The 15617-nt window shown below is 46.8% G+C and overlaps 1 protein-coding gene across 2 annotated transcripts in view; it reads left to right on the top strand.

Annotated features, from left to right (window-relative positions):
- The window catches only part of Kcnn3 (potassium calcium-activated channel subfamily N member 3), a 156043-nt gene that overhangs the window by 85628 nt on the left and 54798 nt on the right, over positions 1–15617 (top strand). For both annotated transcript variants that reach the window (XR_015046700.1, XM_021158361.2), the window contains exon 3: positions 4877–5295. Coding sequence is in view for 1 of the 2 variants with exons in the window: in XM_021158361.2 (XP_021014020.1) it covers positions 4877–5295 (419 nt within the window). In the remaining variant the exon portion in view is untranslated. The remainder of the gene's footprint in view (positions 1–4876; positions 5296–15617) is intronic.

Here is a 15617-nt window from a genome sequence, read left to right as displayed (position 1 = left end):
TGTAAGTTCAGAGGCAGCCTGGGCTAGATAACAGATGCTATATCAGAAAATAAGTACAAACACTCCAATGTCAGCCCCTCCCTGCCCCACCTCCCACAGGTTCAGACATCAGCCCTCCCCTCCCACCGATCCAGTCTTGGTCTGAGGATGGACCTTGGCAGGGGGATGCTATTCTTTCCCTTCCCCCTTCCTTCTCTCCCCTCCCTCCCCTTTCTTCTGCTAAGCCCCTGTTGTGCAAGGCAAAGGGGATTTTAACAGGCCTCCAAAGTGGCTCTGATGTGCAGCCACTTTGACAGCCGTTGGTCTAAGTGACAAGACAGACGGAAATGCAGAAAAGACCAATAAATAACTGAAACTTGTGATTGGCAAGGAATGAGCAGGAGGCAGAGGAGCTGCAGGGTGAGCTGCAGGAAGCAGGGTCACACTGCAGAGCTGTGATTCCAGGGGCAGAAGGCACAAGGCTGCCCTGTGTCTGAGAGCCTCGGATGTTCTGGGAGATGCCCGACTCTACAGGGCCATCAAATCCTGTCATGATGCCTGTCTAGTAGGTACTCTCCGTCTGCAGCCTGAAATAGTTCTCCTTGTTCCTCTACTCCAAACAACCTCCCCCAAGTACACACTGCTTGTAAATGCCCCAGCAGCAATCTCCGTGATCCACCTAGAGAAGAGTCAGTGGAGTGCCCAGGAGCAGGTGTCCCATCATGGAGACAGCCGAGCAGACTCTGAGGTCTAACACCTGCTGTGGGAGGCTCCAGCCAGCTCACCAGCTTCTGACTTACTACGCCCATCTTCCTTGCATCAAGAAACTGAGAGGCCAGTGGGGACAGCACCCCAGGCCAGTTCTTTCCTGGTGAGCTGTGTAGCTCAGTGGGGAGACCCCGTCCTTCAGTTTAGATGATATATCAGCTCAGTCTCCTCCAAGCAATCAAAGGAATCCGTTACTCATTGCTTCAGTTCCTACTGCATGAACCCAGTTACTATAGCAACTGAATGTGCTTCTTTATTACTGGATGGAAGGCTTTAATTTTGTATTTAAAGAGTTTGGCCAGAGAGTCATGTTGCCATGACTCGGGCTGTTGGATAGCAGTTAGGAGCAGACAGACACCTTGGAAATGGCCATAGATCTGTCTTTCTAATTGACAGATCGGGGCCTGGGAAAGCCCAGGCTGCACTGCCCTGAGAAGTCTCCCCTGGTGCTGGGCTGGTACCTTCCCCTGTCCACAGATGGTTCCTGATGAGAGGCCCCTGAGCCAGGCATTCCCATGGTGGCCTCTGCTTTCCCTACTGAGCTTCACCCAGGGGCCTTGCTTGGATGTTTTTGCTTTACCCTCTCCCTACAGGCAGCAGGCCTCTAATATGTTTGCTGAACACTGGTTTATGACTTCATTGAGTTTCACATTGGTTATGGCCCTGTATGGTCTCAGGACAGAAAGAGGGGAAGCTGAGGCTCAGTGAGGTTAGAGTCTGGCCTACCCCACAGCCTCCCCTTTTGCCTCCCAGTGGGCTGCTAGGATGTCTGGAACTTGATCCCATAGCACACAGATGTCACAGGCAGACACTAAAAGCAAGAAAGGCCATCTCCACACAGCCCTCCATGGCACACGTACACTGTCTACCTCATGTGACTCACCTGTTTGCCTTCTATTTGTATCTCGTGTGCCAGGGACTCTTTGACTCTTAGGTTTTATTCTTGGAGGCCTCAGGCTCAGGCAGCATGAGTCTTCTCCTTGGATGAAGGGGCTCATGGGAAGGCAGTGGAAAGGGGTTAGGGGGGATGCTCAGTGACTGCCTTCGAAGCAGAAGGGTGGGGTCCAGACCTTGGAGGATGCAGAGGCAGTCTACTGCAGGCAGAAGAAGCAGGAGCCTTAGTTCATGTAATTTGTGACCAGCCCTCAACTCCCCACACAGCTGTCTTTTCTCCTCTGTGAATGCTGGATTTGAGGTTAAGCTCATCTTTCCCCAGCTTCTACAATATCATTGGCTTCTTTCTCTCCCATCCTGACTTTTCACTGGCCTTTCAGAACTGGTCCCAGGCAAGATTCAGGGGTCACTCTCCCTTCAGGATGTGCAAGTGGGAATGCCTGTCCTCCAAGGCTCACTGCCCCCAAACACCAACCAAGTTAGGCCACAAGACCTCCACCCTACGTCTTCCCTAAAGGCTAGAAGAAGCCATGCTGGAGGGCAGCAGTTCCCTGGGGATCTGGGTAGAGCACATGGGGTGCATGGCCGCAGATGGCATCCAGGGAGATGGATGTATACAAGCAGCCTCTGTAGAGGGTATAGTGGACACCACCATTGTCCTGGCTATAGCTCCAACCTTACGCAGGCCCCAGTTGCTTGGGACAGAGTTGCTGTCAACAGAGAAGACCAAGCTTGTTGAAAGGCCAAAGTGGAGTTCCTGAACAGAACACAGTGGGATCCCATAGTAGGGCTTCCACAGGGACAAAGCCTGGGCCTTCCTCAAGATGTGAATCTCAGCTGAGTATGCACAAAGTAGTAGACACCCAGGGAATGTCTGCTGGAGTGCATCCTCATGACATGGCCTCAGGATTCGGGGCTCTGAGGAAGACTGGGGTTAGAAAGAAATGGACACAACCGAACCCGGCCCTCATTGTATGGAAAGAACAAGATACAGCTAAAAAGAAGGCATAGCTAATATTAACAATAGCTAATAGTTACTGCTTTGCTCATGGTTGCTAATAGTGCAATGGGTGCATGGCGGGTTTGTTGAAGGTCAGATATACTATTGCATATGATAGATGCAGTGCACCCGTTGTAGCCTCTGCGGCAGATGGCTCGTCCCCAGGCAAGAGGATGGAGAGGCAGAGAGGTTCAGTCACTCACCCAAGGTTCCAGCCAGACCTGGCTAACAGTAGGCTCAGGAGCCATGCAATGAATGCTCCATGCATTACCCAAGAGTGCAGTGTGGCCTGTAGACACTTGCTGCCCCTTCTGAGCTGGGGTCAGGAACCTGACCCCTCTCCACCATGCCAGGCCTGCTGAGACTCAGAGGTGTGGGGTTTGCTTGCTTTTGTTTCTCCTTTAAATACAAAAGCACTCTTAATCCTCCTTAGCACAGAGTAACACATGGAGGCTGGATCCTTCATGCTGGAAGGGACTTGGCAGTGGAGAGCAGAAAGAGATGGACCCAGCGCCCTCCTCATGCTCTCCTCATTCCCTCTGCTCATTGGATTTGGGGGAGTGCTACTAATGTATTTATTGTCACTTTATGTGCACTGGTGTTTTGCCTGCATGCATGTATGTGTGGAGGTGTCAGATCTTGGAATTGTAGATGGTTGTGAGATGGCATGTGGGTGCTGGGGTTTGACCCTGGGTCCTCTGGAAGAACAGTCATTGTCCTCAATTGCTGAGCCATCCAACTCTGATTTGTGGGAGTTTGGTCCACATGCCAAACAAGAACAACAAAAGGGTGTTCTGCAGTTTAACCCAGCTTTAACACTCTACTTGAAGCTACATTAAATGCTACTGGCTACCGGCCTGGTCCTTCAGCTCTGTCCCACTTCAAAAGTCCACATGGGACTGACTGAGCTGTGAGTCTGGGCTCCCATGACCTGGGCCTTGGATTTGAGTCACCTGATAGAATCGGGTGCACAGTTCAGGGAAACATTTGCACAGTTATTCTTTGGGGTGTTTCAGAGAGTCCTGGTGAGCAGCAGCCTAGAGTGGGCTCCAAGGGCAGGAGTTCGGGAAGGGTATGAAGCTCCCAGGGAGCATGTGCGGGTATTACCTCCCAGGTGCCTCCATGTGGTCAGCTATGTAGAAGTCTCCAAACTTGGTCCTTGGGCTTGGCAGAGGCGTCTTTGTGTAGCACAGTTGATGAAAGCATTTGCCACTGATGGTCAGCTGCTAGGGAGGGTGGGGTCGGCAGTCTTTCTCCTCCTTGCTCCCATCCCAAGGCTGGCCCGTCAGGACATGGGCGTTCAAAAGACTCTGACCCTGACTGTGCTGCAGATGTGGCTCAGTGGCAAAAACACCAGCCTGGCATTTAGGAGACTCTAAGTAACAGTAGGCAGCTGTGCATACCTTTTACCCCAGCACTTAGGAGGAGAAGCAAGTAGACCTCTGTGAGTTCAAGGCGAGTCTAGTCTACAAAACACAGGCCTGCCAGGACGACATAGTGAAACCCTGTCTCAAAACAAAACAAGCTCTAAAGACTCATCAGTTTTGAAGCTCAGTGTGTGTGTGTGTTATGTCTATGTGTGTATTTGTGTATGGGGCCTGGGTATGTATGTATGATGTGAATGTGTGTGTGTGTGTTATAGTATATGTGTGTATGTACATATGCGTGTGTATTTGTGTATGGGGCCTGGGTATGTATGTATGTATGATGTGTGTGTGTGTGTGTGTGTGTGTGTGTGTGTGCCTGTGCACGTGTGTGTGTATTGCTGGGGGTTAAACCCAGTGTCTTGTACATGCTCTGCTATACCCCAGTCCTCTCCTGGGTTTTAGTAGTAGCAGGCTTCAGCCAAGGTGAGGACCATATGTATTATTTCTTATCCAACTTGTCATGATGGCCTGTTCTTGCAATCCCAGAACTGGAAAGGCTGAGGCAGGTGGATTTCCATGAGTTTGAGGCTAGCTGGTTACAGAGTGAGACCTTGTCACAGACAAACATATTGTAGGAAGCAACTTCCAGAGGAGGGAAGTGAGGTTCAGAGAGTGGGTGTCTTAGCTAAGACCTCCATCTGGATCCAAGCGGGTCTTCTGACTCCGCTGGGGCTCTCACACAGGTAGGCTCCTAGCCTGCCCCTGAGGTGGTCAGGCTCTCGGATCCCCAGCACCCCCACCCTTGCCTCTTGTGTGACACTCCTGCTCACCTGTCCTGGCCACACTAATGTGCTCTTTGCTCCTCCAGCTCTTTGTGATCGACAATGGTGCAGATGACTGGCGGATAGCCATGACCTACGAGCGTATCCTCTACATCAGCTTGGAGATGCTGGTGTGCGCCATCCACCCCATCCCTGGAGAGTACAAGTTCTTCTGGACTGCACGCCTGGCCTTCTCCTATACCCCATCTCGGGCAGAGGCTGACGTGGACATTATTCTGTCCATCCCCATGTTCCTGCGCCTGTACCTGATCGCCCGGGTCATGCTGCTTCATAGCAAACTCTTCACTGATGCCTCCTCCCGAAGCATCGGGGCCCTCAACAAGATCAACTTCAACACCCGATTCGTCATGAAGACGCTCATGACCATCTGCCCTGGCACGGTGCTGCTGGTGTTCAGCATCTCTCTGTGGATCATCGCTGCCTGGACTGTGAGAGTCTGTGAAAGGTATTTCAGGGAGACCCTTAGCGTGGGATGGGGGAGGGACGAGGATCAGGGATGTCCAGGTCTAAGGTCTGATGGAGGAGGCTGGAATGGTCTCAGATTCCTCAAAGGAGAAAATGAGAACAAGAAGAGGAGGGCAGAGCTGGTGTAGAATATTGGAACATTGGAGCCCAGGTAAGCTGGGAAAAACATATATAACTAACTTTGTTTCTTCTTTTAGACCAAAGTGTCACACCTCCCCCTTTAAAATATTTATTATTTATTCATTTATTTAATGTATATGAGTACACTGTCCTCTTCAGACACACCAGAAGAGGCCATCAGATTCCATTATAGATGGTTGTGAGCCACCATGTGGTTGCTGGGAATTGAACTCCAGACCTTTGGAAGAACAATCAGCCCTCTTAACCATTGGGTCATCTCTTTAGCACCCTGGTTACATCCTTAACCACAGTATTTATTGATTGACAAGGTTTTGAATATTCTCCTCTTAGAGATTAATGATGCTTGCAAATATTTATAGGGCTTGGAAAAGCCCTGTAGTGATGAAGCCTATTTGTTTTTACTTAGTTCAAATTTCCTCATATAATTATTTTTGCCCACAGATCTTTTATTTTTAATCATACACCTCTAGTGATATGCCTAGGTTTGGTCCACTGATTGACAGCATCAGCATCACCGGGAGACTTGTTAGAGTACAGAGCTTAACCCCAGAGTTACTGAAGCAGCAGTGGCCTTTTTAGCAGTGTCTTGCTTTGATTCATGTGCACTTTAAAGTTGGAGAATCACTATGCTGGTGAGACAGACTGAGGCTTTAGGGGGCTGGGCAGTGATTCAGAGGTCTGCAGATGGGAGTGGATGGAGAGACTGTGGTCTCCTAGAGGCCCAGGGCTCTGCCATGACCTGACGGCTCTCAGAACACCCACCCTTGTGGCTCCCCATTAGGATGATACAACCACTCTGCTGTACCCCTCAGGCTCTGTTGGTGACACCTGTCCTTTTCAAGCTGACTGTGTCTCGTTCTAATCAGATTTCCTGTGTAGCGTCTGCCTGAGAAGCCGTGGTTTCAAATTGAGTGTCATCTGAATTAGAATAAATCCATGGTCCTGAGGTAGAGCGCTTTGGTGTGGGAAGGCACTGAGGAAAATCCATGCTGCTTACACAGGTCCTGGTAGCTGCCCTTAGTGCATCAGCACTTGCGATTTGACTGTCAGATCCCCCACATGCCCATCTCTGAGCTGAGATAAAACAAGGCAGAGAATTCTAGCAGACAGTTGGCTGAATAGTTAGCACATGGGAGCCACGAATGAGATTTCCCACTGGCTTTGGGATATTCAGCCAGTAGGTATGGCTTTCTGATTTCAGACAGAGGCATTGTTCTGCCCAGAACATGGTCCTTATATGAGAGGAGCAGCCTCTGAGAACCAAGCTGTGAATGACATACTGGGGAACAGAGAGTCCTAAGCTACACCACCTAGCGCCCCACCATAGCTCAGCAGCTAAGTTTCTTTTCCAAGCAGGGATCCTTACCAAACAGCTCTTCACAAACCTTTCCTATGACAGAGAAATGGTGCTCTGCTTCCTACCCACAACTCCTCACGGAACCATCTTGCTGGTTATTTGAGACAGGGTAGAACTTGTAACCCCTCGGTCCTATTTCCTGCCTCACTATGCTGGGATGGCAGGTGTGCACTACCACGCTGGCTGCCTCCTGGGACTCTCTGCTGAGGAATACCAGTCACTCTGCCTTTCTGGGATTCAATGATGACTGAAGGATAATAATTCCTGCTTTATAGGATTCATTGTTAGAGCCAAGCAAAGCAATCCTTACAAACTGTACCTTGCCACACATTGTGTAATCCCCGGGTAACTCAGGATCTTTGTGGCTGCCTTTTTTAAATAACCAGGATAGACAGACTGCTACCAAATGCCCACTGATACTCATCCTGTTTTCCTTTCTAATCATCAGAAGCCAGCGTTTCCAACAGTGGTGATTCCATTTGTATAGCCCTTTGGGACACTTGAGGTTTTTCTTTTGAAATACATATATTTCATGAATACTTGTCTGGCATGTATTTCAGATGAATAGGCTGGCTAAACATACAACCAGGTACCTACAAGTGAGTTTTATTATTTATTAAAACTGTCACAAGTGTGGTGACTTATTTATTCATTTCTGAAGAATAGCCACATTTTGAAGGACCTTGTTTTCAGAAGTCTTTGGATCTTAGTTGACATTGAACTCCCTTCAAAGCTCCCAAGTTCAGGCTGGACTTGTCTGGTTAGATGAAGTTAGTTTGCATTAGGCTGCAGTAGGCTGTGTTAGTCTCCATTAGCCCAGGTTAGACAAGACTAGCCCTTGTTAAACTAGGTTTGCCTGTGCTGTCACAGAAGCCCCCACAGTTACTCTCATTGCAAACATGGCTTCTGAGCGTCAGCTGAACATTAGGAAACCAAGCAAGCCAGAGCCTCCCATAGTCTGCCCTCTAGGGAACAGACTTTGTGATCCCAGGCTCAGATGTGGCTTAGGCATATGTGGTGCTGAGCACAGGAACACGTCCTGCTACTGCTTTTCACGCTGTGCTGGCTTTGTATCTCATGCTTCATGCTATCCCAGCCTAACCCAGCGGCAGACTCAAGGAAGCCAGTCTGTCTTCACCTTAGGGATGGCTGCTGGAGAAAGCGTGGTTTGAGGTCTCAGGGCTCCTAAGTGCACAGTCAGGGCGTAAGCATGAGTTCAATTCTAAACTTCAAATTTACCTTGTCAACCCAGGCTGGATCCTGCAGGGACAGGAAATTGTGCTCTAGACTGCCCTAGACACATCCCCACTCTGAGGTCTGAGGGTTACTGTGGTGACACAAAAATGCCAGGCTTGTCCTTTGGTCTTCTCAGATGTCTGTGTCCTCGATCGCTTTGTCATGCCGTTTCCAGGGCTGACTTTATGCTCAGTGAAGTCTTCATGTGTGTGCTCATGAGTGTTTGTTTGTTCCTGTGTGTATGCACCTGTGTACATGTGTGGGTGTGCATGCACGTTTGTGTGTGTATGTGTATTTACAGTGGAGAGAGTTCACCCACTCTGCCCTGTGTTGATTCGAACACCAATCGCTTCCACTTGGTATTGCGCTGGCTGTGAAACGCCACCTCTCAAGGGAGCTGCCTGACTCACGGCCATGCCTGTTACTCGGGGGTGGCAGGGACCCACTGATAGGGTATAAAGTAGAATTTAAAGACCCCTTTACCTCCTAGAGCAGTGGTTCTCACCTTATGGGGTTTGAATGACACTTTCAGAGGTCTGCCTAAGACCATCTGCATGTCAGATATTTACATTATAATTCATAACATTAGTAAAATTACAATTATGAAGCAGCAACGGACTAATTTTGTGGTTGGGTCACCACAACATGAGAAGCTCTATTAAAAGGTCTCAGCATTAGGAAGGCTGAGAACCACTGCCCTAAAGGATAACTGTCTAGGGTCATCAGACTCTAGGGGTCCCTAAGGAGTCACCTGAGGTTTCTATTCCCACACCTAGCCTGTGTCCCACTTCCTGTGCTGATTCTGAGAGCATCCCCACCCCCTAAGTTTCTGTCTCCAGATCTCACAGTCTTTGACTCTTGCTCAGAGTCTGACCTGGACTGGGAAACATGTACAGAACTCGGGTAATCAGACAAAGCTCTTCTCTTGGAATGGCCAGCGAGTTTCTTTTAGATCTGTCGGTGACCCTGTGCTTTCCAAGGCCACATCCTAAGCATGACTGGCTGGGACACTGAGACATGGTTTGCATTGGGGGACTGGAGGGTTGGGCCAGGGTGGGAGGAGTATACGGAAAAGATGGCCTTGAGCTCTCTCAGTTTGATCCAATGATGGCTCTGCCAACTCTGGTGTTAGTGAAGGTGGCTTGTCAATGGCATTATGCACCATGACAGGTTCTAGAACCTGTCCTGTCTGCTGTTGCCCTGATTTGCATACGGCCCGGGTGGCCTCCCTCAGCTGGACTCATCTCTAGCTGTATACACACACTTCTGAAGTTGCTATGGAAATCCTCTTTAGCAAGATGTGTTTCAGAAGTCATTTCTCCTATGTGGGGTTGGTTTTTATGGGACAATAAATGTTTTTACATCTCCTCCTGCCAAGGACAGACGGGAGTTAATAATGGCGCAGAGGAGCCCTGTGTTGGGAGAGCAACACCTGGTTGCCAGGAGGGCAGTAGCAACATTGGCGGCTTGTTTTGCTGGGACCCCAGAGATGCATTACATCACTGCCTCCGGAGCCTGACAGTTGCAGCGCTCAGCATTCTCCAGGATTCTCTTGGCTGCGTGCCCACCTCCCACAGGCCTCCCAGGGCCACCCCAGGAACCTCCTCATTAAACACTGTCAAATGCCAAGCAGCAGTCGAAGGGGAACAGTGGAGGCCCCAGGTCCCAGTGCGCCAGGCCAGGGAAGTCGGCTTTCCCTGCACACGCTGAACAATATTCTAGCCGCCTACTTGCGTGTATTTATCTCCTTGGAAGAAGCAGAAAGGCCTCCACAGCTTTGACAAACACGGCCTGAGTCTTGCTTTGCAAGTAAACTCTCTCCATCTTCTTGACTGGCCTGGCCCTTTTGGATTCTTCCCTCCCCACAACCCTCCAGGGCTCCACAGTCTGTACACAGGCTGTCTGCCTCAGGGGCTCAGGCCTTGTCAGCAGGTGTTTGGTTTTGACTGTGTGAATTTTAATTTTTTACACAGGCATTTTAATGAAGAATTTAAATGTAAAGATCTTGCCTGTAGAGCCGGAGAGAACCAGGCCATTGTGGGGTTGGGGTTACAGCTCAGGGGAGAATATTTGACTCTAGTGGAAGAGACCTTGGGTTGATTCTCAGAACTGTGGATGAAGATTAGGAGGAGGAGGAGGGAGAGAAGGAGGAAGAGCAAGAGGAGAAAGAAGGATCAAACTATATTCTTTTCTGTTATTGTTTTTTGTTCGTTTGTTTGTTTACCTGGTTGGTTGGTTGGCTTTTGTTTTTCAAGGCAGGCTTTCTCTGTGTAGTCCTGATTATCCTGGAATTCACTCTGTAGACCAGGCTAGCTTCTAACTCAGAGAGATCCACCTGCCTCAGCCTCCCAAGTGCTGGAATTAAAGGCATAAGGCACCAAATCCCAGCTCCAACCTACATTCTTGTTCTCTGTTGGTGATTGGTGAAGCTCTGAGGCAGGAGCAGAGAGGAACAAAGGGCCTACGCCATTGGGCAACGGGCAACGGGCAACGGGCAATGGGCAATGGGCAATGGGCAATGGGCAATGGGCAATGGGTGTAACTTGAGAGGGCAATGAGCGTGACTGGAGGAAAGCAGTTTGGAGCTTGTCTCCAGGATGAGGCTCACCAAGGAAGCCCCCATGCTGAGCTGAACAGAGCTTAGCCAAAAAGAGCTTAAGAATGGGGCTTGAGACTGTGGTGGTGGTGGTGGGGCCTTTGATGAAGCACACACTCCACTGTGGACTGTGGTGGTGGGGCCTTCAGTGAGGCACACACCCCACTGTGGACCTTGCACAAAGATAAGTGAGAACTCTGAGAAAATGGTAAGCACTTCTAGACATAGCTATTTTATCTAAGATAATTTGAGTTAAGCCTGTATTTAATATACAGGTGTTCAACACACACACACACACACGCAGGGTGGTATATAATGAAAATTATTTTACTGTTAGAAGTCTGTGCTTTTAAATGTTTGTAAATGTCTGGTTGAGGCAACTGGATGATGAATCAGGAGGGATTCCATGCGTTGGGCGGGGAGGGGTGCAGGGCTCACCTCTAGTCCCACCATTAGCTGGGGGAAGCGAGAAGTTGGTTTTTACCAGAAACCAGTCAGGGTGGTCCTGCTCCTCAGTAAGGAATAGAAAAATTACCCGAAGATGCAAAAGAACATGAATTATGGGGTACCCAAAGCAGCCTTGAAAGACAAGATATGCCTTGAAGTGCAAGAAAGTAGCAGTCTCTGTTACGAAGAAGACAGCAGTCAAGGAATGAAAACACACCTGTACATGCTCAAAGCACCGGAAAGTCCAACCTGGCTTTGTGAAAAAGAAAATCCCCATTCGTGATGATGACTTTCTTCAAATGTAGAAAGTGGAAGGCCAACTGGGAAGCTTCCCCAGAGGGCCAGAGAGAGTGCTCATGGGAGTTAGAGCTCCGGAACCCATGTGGTGGCATGAGAACCAGCTCGTGCAGGTGTCCTCTGACCTCCATGGCCGTGCGCCTGCCTTCCTCCAGAAATATAAATGAATGAATGAATGAATGAATGAATGAACAAATATCTTAAAAGTTGTTTCAGAATCTGAGAGATGAGTGGAAGGTGGTTAGCACAGACAGAGGCCATGAAGTTGAAGTTTGGACAAAACTATAGTCAAAGATATACATGAAAAAACTTTTCCAGAATGGCTGACAGATAGGCAAGGAGTTGGTAGACTCGGAAAGGTCAAGCAAGACATCTTGACATCTTGACAGCATCTTTCAAGAGGGGGTCTGTGACCCCCTCTGCCATTCGAACAAAACAACAAGACTCACTATTAAGATCTTAATAATGGGGGACTGGAGAGGCAGCTCGGTGGTTCAGAGCACTGGTTGCTCTTCCAGAGGACCTGGATTCAAATCCCACCAACCACATAGCAGCTCACACGTGCCTATAATTCCAGTTTCAGGGATCCAACACACTCACTCAGAAATATATGCAGGCAAAACACCAATGCACACAAGATAAAAATAAAAATTTAAAAAGATCTTAGTAATAGACTGATGTAAAAGCCAGAGAGATAGACAGAGCTATGCATGATCGCCAAACCAAATTTTAATGTCAAAGGAAAAGTAGATTCTACAGAGTAGGTATGTGAAACAAAAACAATAATTCAACAATAGTTAGGGGATTACAAATATTTAGATTAAACATTTAAAAGGAGAGGGCTTGAAGGGTTTAATTCATCATCTGATGTAGAACATTTTAATCCTTAACATTCAAATTCAGTAATTAGAAAAATATAGTTGGGATCATAGTTTAAACCTTAAGTTTACCTCAAGTTAGGATTTAAAACAGGATTTATTTATTTATTTATTTTTATTTTGCATGTGGGTATTTGCCGGCATGTGTCTGTGCACCACCGATGTGCAGTATCCACGGAGGCCAGAAGAGGGTGTCAAATACCCCCTGGAACTAGAGTCATAGACAATTAGGTGCTGGAAATCAAACCTGGTTTCCCAGAAGAACTGCTGGTGCTCTTAACCACCGAGCCACCTCTCCAACTCCCACAAGTAGGACTTAAAAAACATACAATAAGGGTAACAGTAGCATCACCTAGGAGTTGTTCAACCCCAAATGGCATCTCATCTGTCTGAGGCTTGGGGGCTGTTACACCCCATTCTACATAGGGTGAAGCTGAGGCCTGACGAGCTGAAGCAACATGCATTTCCCAAACAACAGATCTACCAAGCTACGGCAGAAGAAACAGGGACTCAGATGGGGAAACGGAAAGACAAAACCCAAACACAAAATCCAAGTGACAGAAAACTACATCTAAACGGTATAATGATCAACATCAGTTGAGTTACCTCCTCAATTAAAGGACAGTGTCCTTTGCTTTGATGAGATTTCAAAGCAGAAGTTGTTTTTATGCTAATTTTAAAAGAGGAACCTAAAGCAGAAGGGACCCAGAAGAAAGTAAGAGTGGAGAGTTACATAAATTCAAAGCAGAGGGCAATGGAGACAGGCTGGTTTCATAGCACAAATTATTTTGTGGTTCAAAAGAATCATTTAACATTTCAGATGGGAAGGGGTGTAGAGATGGCTGATCAAGTAAGTAAAAACACTGGCTGCTCTTTCAGAGGACCAGGGTTCAATTCCCAGCACTCCTGTTCCAGGATATCTGAGCCCCTCTTCTGGCTTCTGTAGGCACTAGACCCACCAGTGATACACAGACATGCATGCAGGTAAAACACCCATGCATATGAAATAAAATAAAATAAAATAAAATAAAATCAACAAAAATACCATAACATAGGGTAAACTTTTGTCCAGAAAAGGTAAAATTGAATATCTAGGGGCTGGAGAGAGGGCTTGGTGGTAAAGTCCTTGTCATGGACGTGGAGGACCAGGCTTTGGTCCCCAGAACCCACATAAAAGCCAGGTGGGTGTGTAATCTCATTGCTCAGAGACAGAGGATCTCCCAGCAAGCTGGATAGCCAAACTAGCCCTAATGGAAAGCTCCAGGTATACACACATGCACCCCAGCACACACACACACACACACACACACACACACACACACACACACACACACTTTTAAAATAAGAAAGAACAACTGAAATACTAAAAGTTTTGATGGAGAACTATCTCAAGACTAATGACCTGACCAAAGATGTACTCAGATGAAAAGTACTCTCAAAGTTTTCATTATTAAAAAGTAAAAAACAGTGGAAAGATTGTGCCGTAGTTAAGAGCACTGACTGCTCTTCTAGAGGACCCAGATTCAAATCCCAGCACCTACATGGCAGCTCATAACCACCCTTAATTCCAGTTCTGGGGGATCTGACTCCCTCTTGTGGCCTCTGTGTGTCCTGCACAGATGTAGTGTACTGATGTACATGCAGGCAAAACACCCCTACAGATAAAATAAAAATAAATACATATTTTTTTTTAAAGTGAAGAAGGAAGCCAGATACTGTGGCACATGTCTATGTATATGTGTCAGGAATCTGAGGCAGGAGGATTATCTTTAGTTTTAGGCCAACATGGGTTACATATTGAGTACCAGGGCTTTATACCAAGATCCTGTCTCGAAAGCCAAGAAAGAAAGAAGAAGGAAAAGAAATTATGTTTATTAGAAGGATGAAACAAACCTTAGATGGAGAGCAGACTAAATTTACAGTGGAGAAACGGGAACTAATAAATTTTTAAAATGGGATTTATAAATCTGAAAGTTGACAAGTTTAATAAATTTAAACAATTTCTGCTGTATTGGAAAACAAAATTAGAAATTTTAAGGGAAAATAATGAGTGATTCATAGGGCATTTTAATCAATAATCGAGAGCAGCTTGGCTCATACAAGAGAAGCCCAGGAGGGAGCTTTCCCTATGGATATTAAAATGTATTATAAAACAAAGAATAATTAAGTCCCTCAGGCATTACCCATTACTAAAGAACCCAGTAATGACAGATCGATGAAATGCAATGGAAAACCCTGAGATAGAGTCTAGTGTGGAAACCCAGTCATGGAGAAAGAAAACCAATTAGGAAGCAATAGATTACTCAATAAACGTTCATGGGGAAATTGGAAGCTTGGATGAAATATCAAATTGACACGCCACCTCTCAACAGCCAGCAAAATAAATTCCAGGTAGATTAAAGAGTCGGATAGATGTGAGGGAAGAAATACAAACAGGAGCCAGAAATCAAAGTGAATATTTAATCAATCCAGGGGTGAAGAGAAATGTTAGGCAGAACATCTCAGAAGAGAAGAGCTGTGAAAGGAAGCAGGCATATTTGATTACATCATAAATACAAGTGTAGATTTCTGTCCTTTAAAATATATAAACCAGGGCTGGAAAGATGGATTAGTGATTAAGAGCACTGGCTGCTCTTGCAGAGGACCTGAGTTCAATTTCTAGCACTTGCATGGTGGCTCAGAGCCATTTGTTACTCAGGTTCCAAGGTATCTGACACCTTCTTCTGACTTCTACAAGCATTAGGCATACCAATGGTGCACAGACAGGCAAAATACCCATACACACAATATATATTATTATTTTATTTATTTATATTATAAGCATACATGTTAATTAATTAATAATTATTATATGTAATAAGCTAGATATGGTGGACCTTCTCTGTTATCCCAGAGCTAGGGAGATGGAGATAGGAGGCTCAAGAATGAATTTAAGATCAGCCTGGGATACATGTCTCAAAAAAAATCTATTTAAAAGCAAATGTTATTTAAGAAAGATATTTGCAACAAATGTGACAAGAGAGAAATATCTCATTGTCCAAAGCAGTCCTGGAGATCAGCCACAGTCCACTTCATAGCTGAAGACAGGCACAACATAGAAGGCACACAGCGAAGTCACCAACATGAAATGCAGCGAGTCAGCTGTTAACTGTGAGTTTGCCGCAACTTGAACAGTGTGAAGCTTTCACTTGTTGCTGTTAAGGTCTTCCTGTTGATGGTGGGGGTGGGATTGTGTCTCACACTAGAGCATACAGGGAGTTTAGGACCATCTTTCTGGAAACAACATCGCTGGGAAGCCCTCAACGGTTTATGGCTTTAACCTACTAAATATCTTTCTAGAAAGTTCTTTG

This window comes from Mus caroli, unplaced genomic scaffold, assembly GCF_978045245.1.
Source record: "Mus caroli unplaced genomic scaffold, Mus_caroli_1 scaffold_3, whole genome shotgun sequence".
In the NCBI taxonomy this organism is placed as follows: domain Eukaryota; kingdom Metazoa; phylum Chordata; class Mammalia; order Rodentia; family Muridae; genus Mus; species Mus caroli.
The sequence above is the reverse complement of the archived record's forward strand: the minus strand, read 5'-3'. Positions and strand labels throughout refer to the sequence as shown.